The sequence below is a fragment of the Leucopleurus acutus genome (genome assembly GCF_964270905.1).
Source record: "Leucopleurus acutus genome assembly, chromosome: 10".
NCBI lineage: Eukaryota > Metazoa > Chordata > Mammalia > Artiodactyla > Delphinidae > Leucopleurus > Leucopleurus acutus.
The window spans coordinates 103,514,280-103,528,081 of record NC_139153.1 but is presented as its reverse complement, the minus strand read 5'-3'; the positions used below and the strand labels follow the sequence as shown (position 1 = coordinate 103,528,081).

Sequence of the window (13,802 nt, the reverse complement as noted above, 5' to 3'; positions counted from 1 at the left end):
AATCAACTTTAAATTGCACTTGTAACCAGCGACATCTTACTTAACTCACTTTTAAATTCTAATAATTTAGACTTTTTATGAAAATAATAATCTAAAATAGGGAATTCCCTAGCCGTCCAGTGGTCAGGACCCTGCACTTTCACTGCCAAGGGCGCAGGTTCGATCCCTGTTTGGGGAACTAGAATCCCATAAGCCACGAGGCACGGGCCAAAAAATAAATAAGTAAATAAATAAGTTTAAAAAAAGATCTAAAATACTATTTTCTCCCTTCAAATCATTATATATTTTATTTATTTTTCTTGAGTTACTGTATCAGCGAGAATCTTCATTAAATTATTGTATAAATGGTGGCAACATACATTCTTCTCAAATTGCAGACCGATTTCTCATTTATTTCTTTCTATTTTTGCTAGTTTCACTTTGAGGGCGTGGTGTTGGGTGCATGCAAATTTAGAATTGTTATGTTCCCCTAGTGAGCTGAATCTTTTTACCATTATGAAACGTCTGTCTTTATCTCTGGAATAAGAGAAACTACTTTGCCTAGTATTTTTAGCTGCCTCTACTTTTATGGTTAGCATTTGCGTGATATTCTTTTCCATTCTTTTCCTTTCAAATCCTATTTTTATGTTATAGATATATGTCCTGCAGACACCATCTAGTATGTTTTCAACCCTGCCTAACCATCTGTGTCTTTTAACTAGAACATTTAGTCAACTTCCATTTTTAATTATTTGGAGTTTAATATACCATCTTGCTCTTTGTCATGCCTGTTCTGTGTATCTCTTTCTCTGTTTTCTTTCCTCCTTCTGGATTGATTGTGTATTTGTTGTTATTCCTTGTTTCCTCTCTGGTTTATTTGGGAAATTATAAACCCGTTTGCTGTTCTTCTAGTGGTGACCTTAGACAGCACAACATGCACCCTTGACTTATCAAAATCTAATGTAATTGTACTTATACTTTTATTCTCTTCCCAGACTCTGCAAGGACATTTGGACTTTTACATCCATTTTCTTCCCCAACTGCTATGCTATATTTTAATTCTGTATATATTTGAAGGTCTATAGACACTATTACTGTTGTTCAATATTGTCAATATTTGTTTAAATTTACCATATTTACACTTTTTCCTTCCTCTTTATTCTTTCCTATAACTCTGACATTCCTTCTCCATAAAGAATATACTCTAGAATTGTTTTTGAGTCTGCTGGTGGTGAAGTCTCAGTTTTTGTTTGTCTGAAAAAATCTTGAGGGATATTTTTACTGGGTGTGGAATAATTCTAGGTTGGCAGGGTTTTCTGGTGCTATTTTCCCCAACATATTAAAAGAATCATTCTGTGATCTTCTGGCTTTCATCATTTCTGTTGATACATGCGTTATCTTTCTAACCACTGCTCCTGTGATGGTACTTTGTCCTTTTCCTTTGGTTGTTTTATGTTTTCTGATCATCTCTTAGTCTTTGGATTTCTGCTGTTTTACTGGATGCATCTAGAGATGTGTTTCTCTATAGTATCCTGCTTGGGGCTCGAGCGGGACTTGGAGAATCTGTGAATTGATGTCGTATCAGTTTGGAACCCTCATGTTGATTGTTAGCTCTTTGACCATTATTCTGCCCCACGCTGTCTCTTTTTTTCTCTTTTCCTGTGGGGTGTCTTCTTACTGACTCATTGGAGTTTTTTATCTTCCCTTTTGTATTTTTCCATCCTTTCGTCTTTCTGGATTTTATTTATTTTTTCTTTCCGGAAGAAATTATGATTTCTCCTGACCATGACAATTCAGTTTCTCTCTTTTGCTATATCTAATTTGCTAATAAATCTTATCTATTTAGTTCTTCATCCATTACTGTCTATTTGAGCCCTGGAATTTCTATTTCATTTTTATTCAAAGATGGCAGTGTCTCTTTTAGGTTTCCAGTTTTCTGCTGAAATGTTTAACCTTGTCTTTTGTCATCTTGATCATAGAAAACCGTGTTGTTTTATAATTTGTGTGTGATGATTCTAATATTTGGAGCCCCCAGTACTTCTGTTTCTATTATCTGGGGGTTTTTTTTTGGGGGGGGGACTGTTTTTTTGCTTTTTATCTTTTTTTGCTGGTTTTAATATACATTGTCATGGCTCTTCACCCATTCAGTTATCTTTGATTGTATGCTGGGTGTTGTATAAGAAAAGCTGATTATAAAAAATAATTTGAGGTTTATGGGTAATCTTTCCCCAGAGATGATTTTTGTTTGCTTCTGCCATATGCCTCTGGGTTTTAGCAAACCAGGATGAATGTAATCCAATTCTAGGGGCTGGAATTTTCCAGGCTGTCCGACAACTTATAGCAGGGCTGAATTCCGAGACGGTTCACTCATACCTGTAGGGTGTCAAACGAAAGCACAGGAAGTTTAACTGGGCCCCTGCTCCTGACAGATCCAAACTCAGCCTGCCTAGCCTAGAACATTGCCAGAATCCCTGCTTCACACCTCATTTATCTCTTTTGGATTGGGAAATGCACATGGGGCAAAAGTGATTTCCAACTGCACCCGTTTCTCCTGGATCTTGGCCCAGTAATTTGTCATGATCATGTCAACCTTCCTCCTATGGGCTGATGCTAATTTTGTTTGGTTGCTTTTTCAGTTGGTCTTAAGAGGTTTGAGTTACCTACTTCACCATTATGAGAAGCAGACGTTTTCCACGTAAAGTATGAACTGGGGGACTTCCCTGGTGGCCCAGTGGTTTGGCCTCCGCACGCTCACGGCTGAGGGCCCAGGTTCAATCCCTGCGTGGAGAGCCAAGATTCCATGTGACGCATGCAGGGAGGCCAAAAAAAAGAAAGAAAGAAAGAATTGCATCTAGTCTCTGCTCTTGAATTTACTAGTTTTTCTGATTTCAACAACTGACTGGTAGTCCATGGGCCTCTTCCCTCAAATACAAGAAGGAGGATTGAGCAGATGGGCTTGGAGCCCATGTAACTCGATTAACACGATTTAGTCTAAATCACTGAGTAGATTTTAGGATGAGGAGGGCTTCCCTGGTGGTGCAGTGGTTGAGAGTCCGCCTGCCGATGCAGGGGACACAGGTTCGTGCCCCGGTCCGGGAAGATCCCACGTGCCGCGGAGCGGCTGGGCCCGTGAGCCATGGCCGCTGAGCCTGCGTGTCTGGAGCCTGTGCTCCGCAATGGGAGAGGCCACAACGGTGAGAGGCCCGCGTGCTGCAAACAAAACAAACAACAACAAAAAAAGCGTAGCAGAAGGCAGTGACTGTGGCTTTTCTTGTTGTCCCTGTAGCTAAAACGACCTGGGACATGGCAGGTGCTAGTAAGTATCTTAAGGAAAAAAGAAGGAAGAAATGCTTGCCAACATGAGATTTGCTGAAATTTTGTTTTGTGCTGTGGAGTCACTCCCTATCAGGACAGACATGATCGTTGGTCAGGCCAAGAACCCCCTTTTGCAGTCTTGGCTTGTCTGAGATCAGGGAGAAACAAGAAGACAACTGAGGTCAGTCTGGTTTGCAGAATCTTAGGAAACTTTATTAACCAGCCCACCAGCTTTATGGGAGCACAGAGGTGCAGCATTTCACGCCCCCTTCCAAGGAGTGCATTAACAAAGGGTTATATTAATCAGAGTGCATCCTCACCCCATCTCCCACCACAGTGTTGCATAAAGCTGTACCATTACCATAAAAACCTGTACCATACTATGGACGTCAAGAGCCTTTATCAGAAAACACGGCAGAAGCCGGTTAACGATGAGATCTCTGCACCACCTCTTTGCTTAATAGTATCTCCTATGACATTTTTCTTTTTGTCATTTCTTGGCATCTTTCATGGTGAGACACCTACTGCTTGATTCCTTGTGATCCCACACCAACTCATATCAGGAAGGAAAAGGGAGAACAGAAAAACAGGAGGGGTTAGGTTATCACCAGGTGGCTCTTTGATAGTTTGAAACCTGGAGGGCTGTAATGGGATACAAATCCTGCAGAACACAGGCTCAGAGACATTGCCAAGGCAAGTCTGTCTTCATAACGCGGACCCTTAATTGCTGCGCTCCTCGGTATTTCAATTGAATATCTGTTTTTAAGCCTCCCTTCAACAATCAGGGTATCTCTATATTACGGCTTCCAAAGGTCAATCTATAAAACAGATGACAGAGTGACCGTGTTCCCCCCAGCTCTCAAGAAAGTATAGCAACTTCATAGATTTCTACGTTGTCAAGAATCTACACATCTGATTTTTTCTTTCCTTTTTTAACTTGATGCATTCAAAAGAAATCACTGGATATTTTTAGCATAAAAAAAGAAGAGGGCTTCCCTGGTGGCGCAGTGGTTGGGGGTCCGCCTGCCGATGCAGGGGACGTGGGTTCGTGCCCCGGTCCGGGAGGATCCCACATGCCGCGGAGCGGCTGGGCCCGTGAGCCATGGCCGCTGAGCCTGCGCGTCCGGAGCCTGTGCTCCGCAACAGGAGAGGCCACAACAGCGAGAGGCCCGCGTACCACAAAAAAAAAAAAACAAAGAAGAACAGATACCCACGCCAAGTTAATGGGTGTAAGCAGCCAACAGGACTGAGCTACACAGGAGATTAAAGATTCATGTTTGGATAGCAGTTATACTGGTAAAGGTCTATGAACATGGCCACCATTGAAAGGGCAGGTAACATGCTGCAAGCCTGACCTTGTATCTCTAGTCTCTACGGGGAGGAAAGTCTGCCGAGGAACAGGATGCTAGTGGACGGATTGTGCCGAATGAAGAAAATGAACGGATGGTCGGCGGTGAAGTACTCCTCTGTCAACAGCATGCAGTAGCTGACGGCGACCGCGGTGGCAGCCGCCGCCTCTGTGCCCTCCTCGTTCACCTCCACGAAGGACTTGTGGACCACCTTCGATACAGAGAGGCCTCCGGCTCCTGATATGCCGGACAGGTCAGCCTTGCCACTGAAGAGGTCCTGCATACCCAGGGAGGCCAGCAGAGTGCTGAGCTCGCAGCTCTCCTCCAGCTTAAACCTGGGCAGCTGGACATTGACCTCAAGGAGATCCAGATTCTCAGGTCTGGTCCACTCACGCAGCTTCTCCAAGGTCAGCTGTTGCTCAATCTGGATTCGGAATGGGCAAAAACAAGAGCTGAAATCATTTTATAGAAGGAAGTTACTGAAGCATTGTTTGAATGAACGGGCTCCCTAGCTTCCTTCATGTTTTGTACCAACACAGATTCCATTTGGAGCATTTCATTTCTTTCTGGCTATTGGTGATAATGAACAGAGCTGCGTTCCCAGCCACCAGGGGCCCATCCACCCAGGACTCACCAGGCCCCTGCCACATGGGTCACGGGCCGTCCTGGCTAAAATTGCCCTAATTGGTCGCGTGATGCAAGAGGGTGTTTTAAAGCTTTCTTCCATTATTTCATTCTGTTTATTCTGAACCCCAGTGATCACTGTGTTTATCTGGGAACCTCACACAGCTGAAGTTATCTCTGATAGATGTAGCCCATTGGTAAACACAGAAATGGCCCTAGTTCCTCATCTAAAATGGGATAACAGTAGCACATACTTGGAGCGCTGTAAGTGCTGAATGAGTCACCCTACGCAAGTGCTGTGTAAGGTCAGCTACTGTCATTACTATTATCACTGCTACTGCACTGGAACAGACGCACATTCCACTTTTCTACTGGTGCTGGTCATTCCAGACTTTCTTTTTGATAATCAGGAACGAACAAGTATGCAAATACAATTGAAAGAAGGAACACAGTGGTTTTAACTTATGCTCTAGAGCTGCAAATGGCTAATATAAACGCCATCCAACAGCAAGTTTGGTCAGGGGTGGGGGAGGGGAAAAGCCCACAACAGGCCAGAGACACTGAAGCAAAACCTCACTCTTCACAGTTTTGCCTCTCCCTGGCCCTGGCAAGAGATGCGATTGCCTTTGAATTACGATAAGAGAGACCGCAGACAAAGTTCAGGTTAGGCAGCGGGCTTCTCTCTCAGACTAACGGGCCACGTGGATCCTTTCCCGTCATGTAGCAGTTGGACATTTAATGCACAACCTACGTGAACTGGGGTGAGCACGACCAGATTTTACAGCACGTGGCGAAACTATGATGGTCGAGGGTTTTTCATTTTAAAAAATTGTTTTAATGAAACAGTCCCCATTTATGGCACGGTCCTCCAAAGCTCATCTAAGGGAGTCTCCACGAGCTGCCACTGGCCAGCGTTCCACTCGGTCTGTACCTTAGATGTTCCCGCCACGTTGTGCACCGATAGTAGCTGAACATTTAAATGTGGGCCTTCCATAAAAAGGAACGAAACTGAGTTATGTGTAATGAGGTGGATGGACCTAGAGTCTGTCATACAGAGTGAAGTAAGTCAGAGAGAGAAAAACAGATACCGTATGCTAAGGCATATGTATGGAATCTAAAAAAAGCAGTACTGATGAACCTAGGGGCAGGCCAGGAATAAAGACGCAGACCTACTAGAGAAGGGACATGAGGACACGGGGAGGGGGAAGGGTAAGCTGGGATGAAGTGAGAGAGTGGCATTTGGTAGCGTGGCGTATATGCTACCAAACGTAAACTAGATAGCTAGTGGGAAGCAGCTGCATAGCACAGGGAGATCAGCTCGGTGCTTTGTGACCACGTAGAGGGGTGGGATACGGAGGGTGGAAGGGAGACGCAAGAGGGAGGAGATATGGGGATATATGTATACGTATAGCTGATTCACTTTGTTATACAGCAGCAACTAACACAACATGAAGCAATTATACTGCAATAATGATATTAAAAAACGTACAATAAAAAATAAATAAAATAAAATTATATGCACAGGAAAAAAAATGTTCTCATCACAAGAAAAAAAATTATAACAGTGTGGTGATGGATGTTAACTAGACTTATTATGGTAACCCTTTCACATAATATGCAGTTATAGAATCATTATGTTGTACTCCTGAAACTAACATAATGTTACATGTCATTATACCTCAATAATAAAAGTCTCTATAAACATAAATAAATAAATGTGGAGCTTCGCACTGGCACATGTGGATGGGCTACTTTACAAAGGAGTGATGGGAAACTGGGAAGGAACACCGGGTCACCTCACTAGACAAAGTACAAGCACCTATACCCAACACACACACACACACACACAGGGTCCGCGCATCACTCGGGGTGGGGAGGCGCACCTTCCTCAGCCCCGTGGACTCGTCCAGGATGTCATCCGGCAGCAGGATGACCATGCTGAGGTCCTTTCCCTCGTAGGGCAGTTCCAGCACCCGGCACTTAAGGTCCTCGATGTAGCCAAGCGGAAACCTCTTCTTCTGATACATCATTTTCACTAGTTTTGTGTCTTTCTGAACAATTAAAACACAGATCACTAACATTGTTCTCAGCGTGGCTTTAGAGCGCACAGTCATCTAGAAGGTCACCTGCCCTCACCTTATTCAGTCTGAAAGCTGCATCTTTTGTGGCCTCCATCATGAATTTCTCCTGCCAGTTTCCTTTGAAATAGATGGCATTCACCAGCACCAGCTTAGTCGTGCTATCAACCACACCTGAGGCCAACAGCTCTGGAATTTTCCCTAAAAAGACAAAGTTAGCTTTTTAAAAATCCACCTATCAGAATTCCACATTTGAACTGACCTTTGATTAGCAATGAAATGCCACTCAAATTCTTCCTTCTATTTAATTTCCTTTAACATGGTACTAAGTCAGCCAAGCCCCCGGGGTGCTTCTACTTTAAATAAACCAGCTCGAGGGGCAGATCAGGGGGACACAATCTGCCCCCAAAGGGCCGATGCTTCAAAACAAGTCAATTGTTTAAAGGCTAAAACCAGGAAAACTCTTCTTTTCTGGAACGTGGGATACGTAGTGGCCTCATTTTGTGACTGGCCATTCTTTTTCAGGAAAAGAACAATTTCTTAACCAAAATGTTTTGTCACTAATAAATAACTCCCTTTTTCAAATCTTCCAAGTTAGATGCCTGACTCTCACAGGAAAGCTTTTAACAAATATCCAAAAGGTAGGACAGTTCCTCCCCTGAAACACAGGCCCCACTCATGATGTGGCATGGCCGTGACAGTCCCTGATGGAAGGAACACAGGTGTCCTGTGGGTGCCTCAACCGTTCCGTGACTACGACAGTAACACAAACCAGAAAGAGAGCCTGAGGAGACGCAGCCCCACCTCCCGACCCTGGTGTCTTAGACAAGATGTTGGCGAAAAGTATTTATGACCACAGCAGCTTGTAAATATTGATTCACAAGATTTTCATCTCTTTTAGTCTCGTTCAATGTTAGTTTTCATTTTAAAATGTAGTTTGGGGAACTTATGGGTAGAAAACATTTAGCATCTTCAGTTAAATCATGTTTACATTTCCACTTTGAGGAATTCCTACATTTGAAAGCTCTCTGGGGACATCCCCCCGTGGTGCAGTGGTTAAGAATCCACCTGCCAATGCAGGGGACTAAGGGTTCGAGCCCTGGTCCGGAAAGATCCCACATGCCATGGAGCAACTAAGCCCGTGCGCCACAACTACTGAGCTCGCCCGCCTAGAGCCCGTGCTCTGCAACAAGAGAAGCCACCGCAATGAGAAGCCCATGCACCTCAACGAAGAGTAGCCCCCACTCACCTCAAGTAGAGAAAGCCTGCGCGCAGAAACGAAGACCCAACGCAGCCAAAAATAAATATATAAAATAAACAAATTTATTTAAAACGGAAGGAAGGAAGGAAAGAAAGAAAAAAGAAAGGAAGGAAGGAAGGAAAGAAGGAAGAAAGAAGAAAGGAAGGCCTGGCCCTGTCTGGCCCTGGGCAGTTGGGCAGTGCAAGGTGGACCCCAGGGTCAGGCTGAGGGGCTAGGGAAGGGGAGAGGGAGTCACCTGCAACGGGCAGGCGGGTGGACGAAAGGAAGCATCAGTGTGTACGATCAGGGCTGCCCTTACTCACCTTCCGTCTGCCCTTTGACCCACTCATTTATGGTCTTCCTTGCGTCTTCGGCAGCCTGCAGAAAATCCACACTGGCCAGTTCAGCACCGTACATTTTCTGAGTTGAAGCTAAGAACTCCTGTTTAAGGAAAAAAATAGGAAATGTGAGTAACTCCTACTCCATACAGAAATGCTTTTGTAAAATCCTTAAAAGCAACAGAAATTGTCCCAAAAGGCATATTTCATTGTAACAAAAAAAATTCTAACCCTTCTACATTTTTTAGTATAGTGAAAAACACACAGCATTCAACTGACGACCTTAAGCACTTTTAAGTGTACAGTTGAGTAGTTTCAGTGTTGTATAAAATTTACCAACTCCTGGGGACTTCCCTGGCGCTCCAGTGGTTAAGACTCTGTGCTTCCACTGCAGGGGGCAGGGGTTCAACCCCTGGTCAGGGAACTAAGATCCCACATGCCACGCGGCACAGCCCAAATAAAATAAAACAAAATTTATTTATTCTTTTCTACCCCTTGACTAACATTTTCATAAACAAGCAAATGCTGATTGTACTTGAAAGTGAATCATGGAATTCACTCTTGCTTTAGCAAAACAGCCAGGGTCAATCTTTTCACTGTGGAGACTAGAAAATGAAATCACATCCATTTCCGGGAAAACTGTCTGTCGTGTTTTCATTCTGGATGATTTTGCTGAATGTTTATAAAACTTAAAGCTGACTTCTGTGACTTGATTGTGCTGGAAAAGAGTCTGCATTGTCTAGTGAGTTTTGGAACATGAAGAGCAAAGTACTTACAGGGAGGAAATCATAGCTTTTCTCTCCATATAACCTGTTAGCAAGTTTCAGAATGTAGGGAGCTCCATGTTTGTTGATATCAGCATTCAAAGTCCGAAATCCCGAATGAATCTCCTCAACCTCTTTGAAATAGAGAGCCTAAAAGAAAGAACACATTATTTCTATAACCATTTCTTTTGAAATTATAAGCTGGTTCCTTGGCATTTGCTTCCATCAATTGAAATTAATATTACTAATTATTGATGATCCCCAGCCATCTTCATTTTCCATTTTTCATTGGAGAACAAGTAATAGAAAATCCAAAATGTATCGCTTGGTGAAACATAATAAGGACATTGGAAACTGTTTTCCCATCCCTTTTTTGGTATAATTAGAGTTCCACAAATAGGAGTGGTTAACAAGCTAAATATTTACACAAGTCGCTTTTTTCCCCAAAATCAGAAGTGGTAAGTTCATATGTATATTCTATACAAATATAATTTTACTGAAAGTTCTCAGAAATAAACAGTAAAGATAAGAATCATCAGCTATGTAAGAACACAGAGATGGTACAGATTGAGAGGTTTTTATTTTTTTTCCTTGCAGTACTGGCATCAGTAACTCACTTACTTAAAAACAATTTCCTTAAACTTAACATGGGGCAAAGTTTAATTCCCATATATCAGTTACATCTAGAGTCCCTTTCTGGTTTTATGAGGCCTGGGCTGGTTCCTTGCTTTTAAGTCACAAGGAAGAACTGCCACCGTGTACAAAGGCCACTTACTCACTGAGATGTGAAATGTGTGTGGGGGTGCTGTGACGGATCTCTTTACTGGAAATGGGGGTAAAAACTTAAGACTGTTCTTTACTGAGCTTATAAAGTACCTGGAAAGCCTCAAAACACAAGCTCAGATTACCTTGCAGGGTCGACTAACAATGACTAGTACCGGGGTTCTTTTTAAAGTGGATTCTAAAAAACTTTCAAACGCTTTTGTATCTGCAGTGATGAAAAAGGTTGGTTTTTCCTAAAGTACAGAAATAGAAGCTTTGCAGCTGGAACAGGCCCATAAACGTGAATCCGGGCTGGACCTTCCCTGGCTCTAAGTGCAGCGCAATCTGTGACCCGTGTGTTAGAAAGACCTTCACTTTCACCCCTCTTTTCAAAGAAAGCCAGAGTTCCCCACTCAGCATAAAGCGAGCCCCGCACACAGGTGCCCTCCACACCCACCAAGGACAGGCAGGACCCTCAGCATCCCCGCCCCCTCTCCCTGCAGGGCCCTACTGCTCACACGGGAACGGGGGTCACAGCCCACCAGGGCACACCTGGTGCCAGGCCCAGGGGTAGGAACACGGACTCACAGGCCCTCGTGTCCCCTTGACTTCTCGACTAGGTGTCATTGTGCTCAAAAGTACCAAGACACAGCCGACATTACGGGAGTCGCTGAGCATCACAGGCAAAGCGGAAACTGGACAGTCCTGGGCGGGGGAGGGCGTGGCTTACAGGAAAGCCCTGCTGACTCCTTGCGGAGCGGAAGCAGCGCAGGGCACGGGGTTGTCGGCTTTCTTCCTGCTCCGTCCTCAGTCCCACAAAAGCAGAGCCTGGCACATCGCAGGTGCTCAGTAAAGACTGGGTCATGAATGACAGCCTGCATCCCAGTGGATTTTTCCTGGGGCTTTTTCTGAAAGTCTGACTTCATGAAGTATAATGTATAATATAACACAATGCTGAACACCGAAACACAGTTTTCTACAAACGCGCTGCAAGAGCTCAAAGGCACAACTTTCTGGTACGGTCTGTGCTGTAGGCACCAGCTGGGAAAGCTAGTTTCTGCTCACCTTGGACATCTGCGCTGCGGTATTGCCTCTGGTCCCCAGAAAGACCATGGCCAGCGCTGATGAAATGCTGAAGGGGGAGATGAAGATGTTGCCGGCAGGATCGCTCTTGTTCAGGGCGCGGAACAGGTCCAAGGCGAAGCGGGTGTTTGCCGCACTCAACTGCTCCATGGTGAGGCTGCAACACAGAGCGGAGCCCTGAGCTGCCCCCTGCCACACCAGCCAATCGACAACGCCACTTCCCCATCTCCTCCTCAACTCACGCCAGCCACCTTGAAATACCCTGCAACGAACTTGTACTTTCTCTCTCCCTCTCTGTCTCTCTCTCTCGCGGAAGGCAAGAACACTCCATGTGCACAACTGAGGGAGCTTGGGGCGACTGGCCAAGGATTCAGCAGTGACATGGGATCAGGACTCCGTGTCCTAAAGGGCCCTGGCCGTGCAGACAGGTGCATCTGGGCCCTTCCCTACCACACGTGGGAGCGCACACTTCCCACCCTCCGTTCAAGTCTCTGATTCATTTGAGCCATGAATCCACTGCCCACTTTTACCTGAAAAAGAATGTTTCTATTAGAAAATCATAGCTACCTGCTACTCATTAAAGCAAATTCCCGCAAAAGAGACAGAAGTATCCTCGTTTTTGAGGTTCACTTGCTGGTGTTTAGAGAGGTCCGCAGTCTCACAGCTGGTGAAGGATCTGAGAGTGGGAAGCCAACACAGGCCCCGGGGTCAGGTAGGGCAGCCCGACAAGGAGAAGGTGACAAGTATCCTCTGTCACTCCCGCGGGCACGGAGGGGCTGCAGGTGAAGCACCTGGCCTTGCGCTCAGCTCAGCCAAGCACTCTCCCCACCTGACCTCGACTCTCAGCCCACATACAATCGAGGAAGAGGAACAGTCGTGCTGGCTGCCCAGCGTGTAAGTGCTAAGTTGACTTATTACTGTTGCTGCTGATAAATAGTCTCTAGGATCGCACTGGCCTCCCTTCCCTGCCTCCAGCCGCAGAAAGGAGAAGCCGCTCCGCCGGGGCTGCCTGGAAACCGTCACAGAGAGAGAAACATTCTGGACTCCGGCTTCGGCTTCCGCTTCCGCCTTCAGGCCCCAGGGAGCGACCTCTGTCTGCCGCAGGCCGCCCGGTTTGGTCTCGCGGGACGCAGAGTCGGGGACCCCGGGTGGGGCGCAGGGCAGGTGGCGGTAACCACCGGACTCAGGGACCCCGCGAGGCGCACGGCGGGGCGGGGAGACCACCGGACGCGGGACCCCGCGGGGCGCACGGCGGGGCGGGGTGACCACCGGAGGCGGGAACCACGCGGGGCGCACGGCGGGGCGGGGTGACTACCGGACGCGGAGATCCCGCGGGGCGCACGGCGGCGCGGGGTGACCACCGGACGCAGGACCCCGAGGGGTGCTCGCGGATCGGAGCCTCTCCCGCCCGGCCCAGATCGCTGCCCGGCCTTACCCGCTGCTGGGCTGTCTGGGCGAGGTGCGTGGTCTGGGCAGAGCGCAGAGCGCGGCCCTTATAGGCAGAAGGGAGTGTCCCCGGAAGGCGGGGCGGCCCCGCCCCAGGATGATGCACCGCCTAGGATTTGGGGCTGCGGCTGGGCGGGGCACAGGGCGGGCCAGCGCGGCTCCAGGCAGCGCGCTCCTGGGGGCCCAGTACCTCTCTGAGTTCCAGGCAAACTCAGCTCTCCGGAAAGGACCTGATGGGCTATTTCCTACTAAGGTGTGAATGACTGAGATGACAAGGTGCCGGCTCTTAGAGGGCAAACCAGCCTCTTTGGAATCTTATCCAAACACTCCAAACTCCGGGTTACTGGGGGTGAAGGGTGTGTGTGAGGAGGGGCCTCTAGGGTGAGATAGAATCAGTTCCAAACAGCATCCTTGATGTCTCTGTCCCTCAGGAAGCCATGAGTCCAGCCCCAAGACTCCCCTGGCAAGTGATGAGCCCAGCAGGCTGGGTCAACTCACATACCCGAGGCACACCATGAGAACGCCCATCCGTGCGAATAAGTATCTCTCACCCATTATACTAAAAGGTAAACTGACCACTTTTTCCCCTATACGTAATGTTAAAGTAGAATGACTATCGATGAAGAAGAAAAGCAGTAGCTGTTTCTGTGAGGTCTTTTCTTCCCCCCTTTAAATGTTTGCATATGGAATGTCATCAAAATTGATAGTACTTGAGGGTATGTAATAATTCTGCATTCTTGAAACTTCTCCCGTGCTTTTTTGCAAATCTCAGCATGAAAAGGGGACAAAGGAAAAATCCTATTTTTCAATTAGTATGGATAATA

The 13,802-nt window shown here is 46.3% G+C and overlaps 1 protein-coding gene across 1 annotated transcript; it reads right to left on the bottom strand.

Annotated features, from left to right (window-relative positions):
• Positions 1 to 3,494: 3,494 nt before the first annotated feature.
• LOC309967589 (leukocyte elastase inhibitor-like) lies at positions 3,495 to 12,983 on the bottom strand. The gene is made up of 7 exons (XM_082848370.1): positions 12,968 to 12,983; positions 11,515 to 11,689; positions 9,700 to 9,837; positions 8,909 to 9,026; positions 7,404 to 7,546; positions 7,151 to 7,318; positions 3,495 to 5,067 (listed from the first exon to the last, which is right to left on the bottom strand). The coding sequence occupies exons 2-7, from the start codon at positions 11,680 to 11,682 to the stop codon at positions 4,666 to 4,668; spliced, it is 1,137 nt and encodes a 378-aa protein (XP_082704496.1). The 5' UTR covers positions 11,683 to 11,689; positions 12,968 to 12,983; the 3' UTR covers positions 3,495 to 4,665.
• Positions 12,984 to 13,802: the final 819 nt, after the last annotated feature.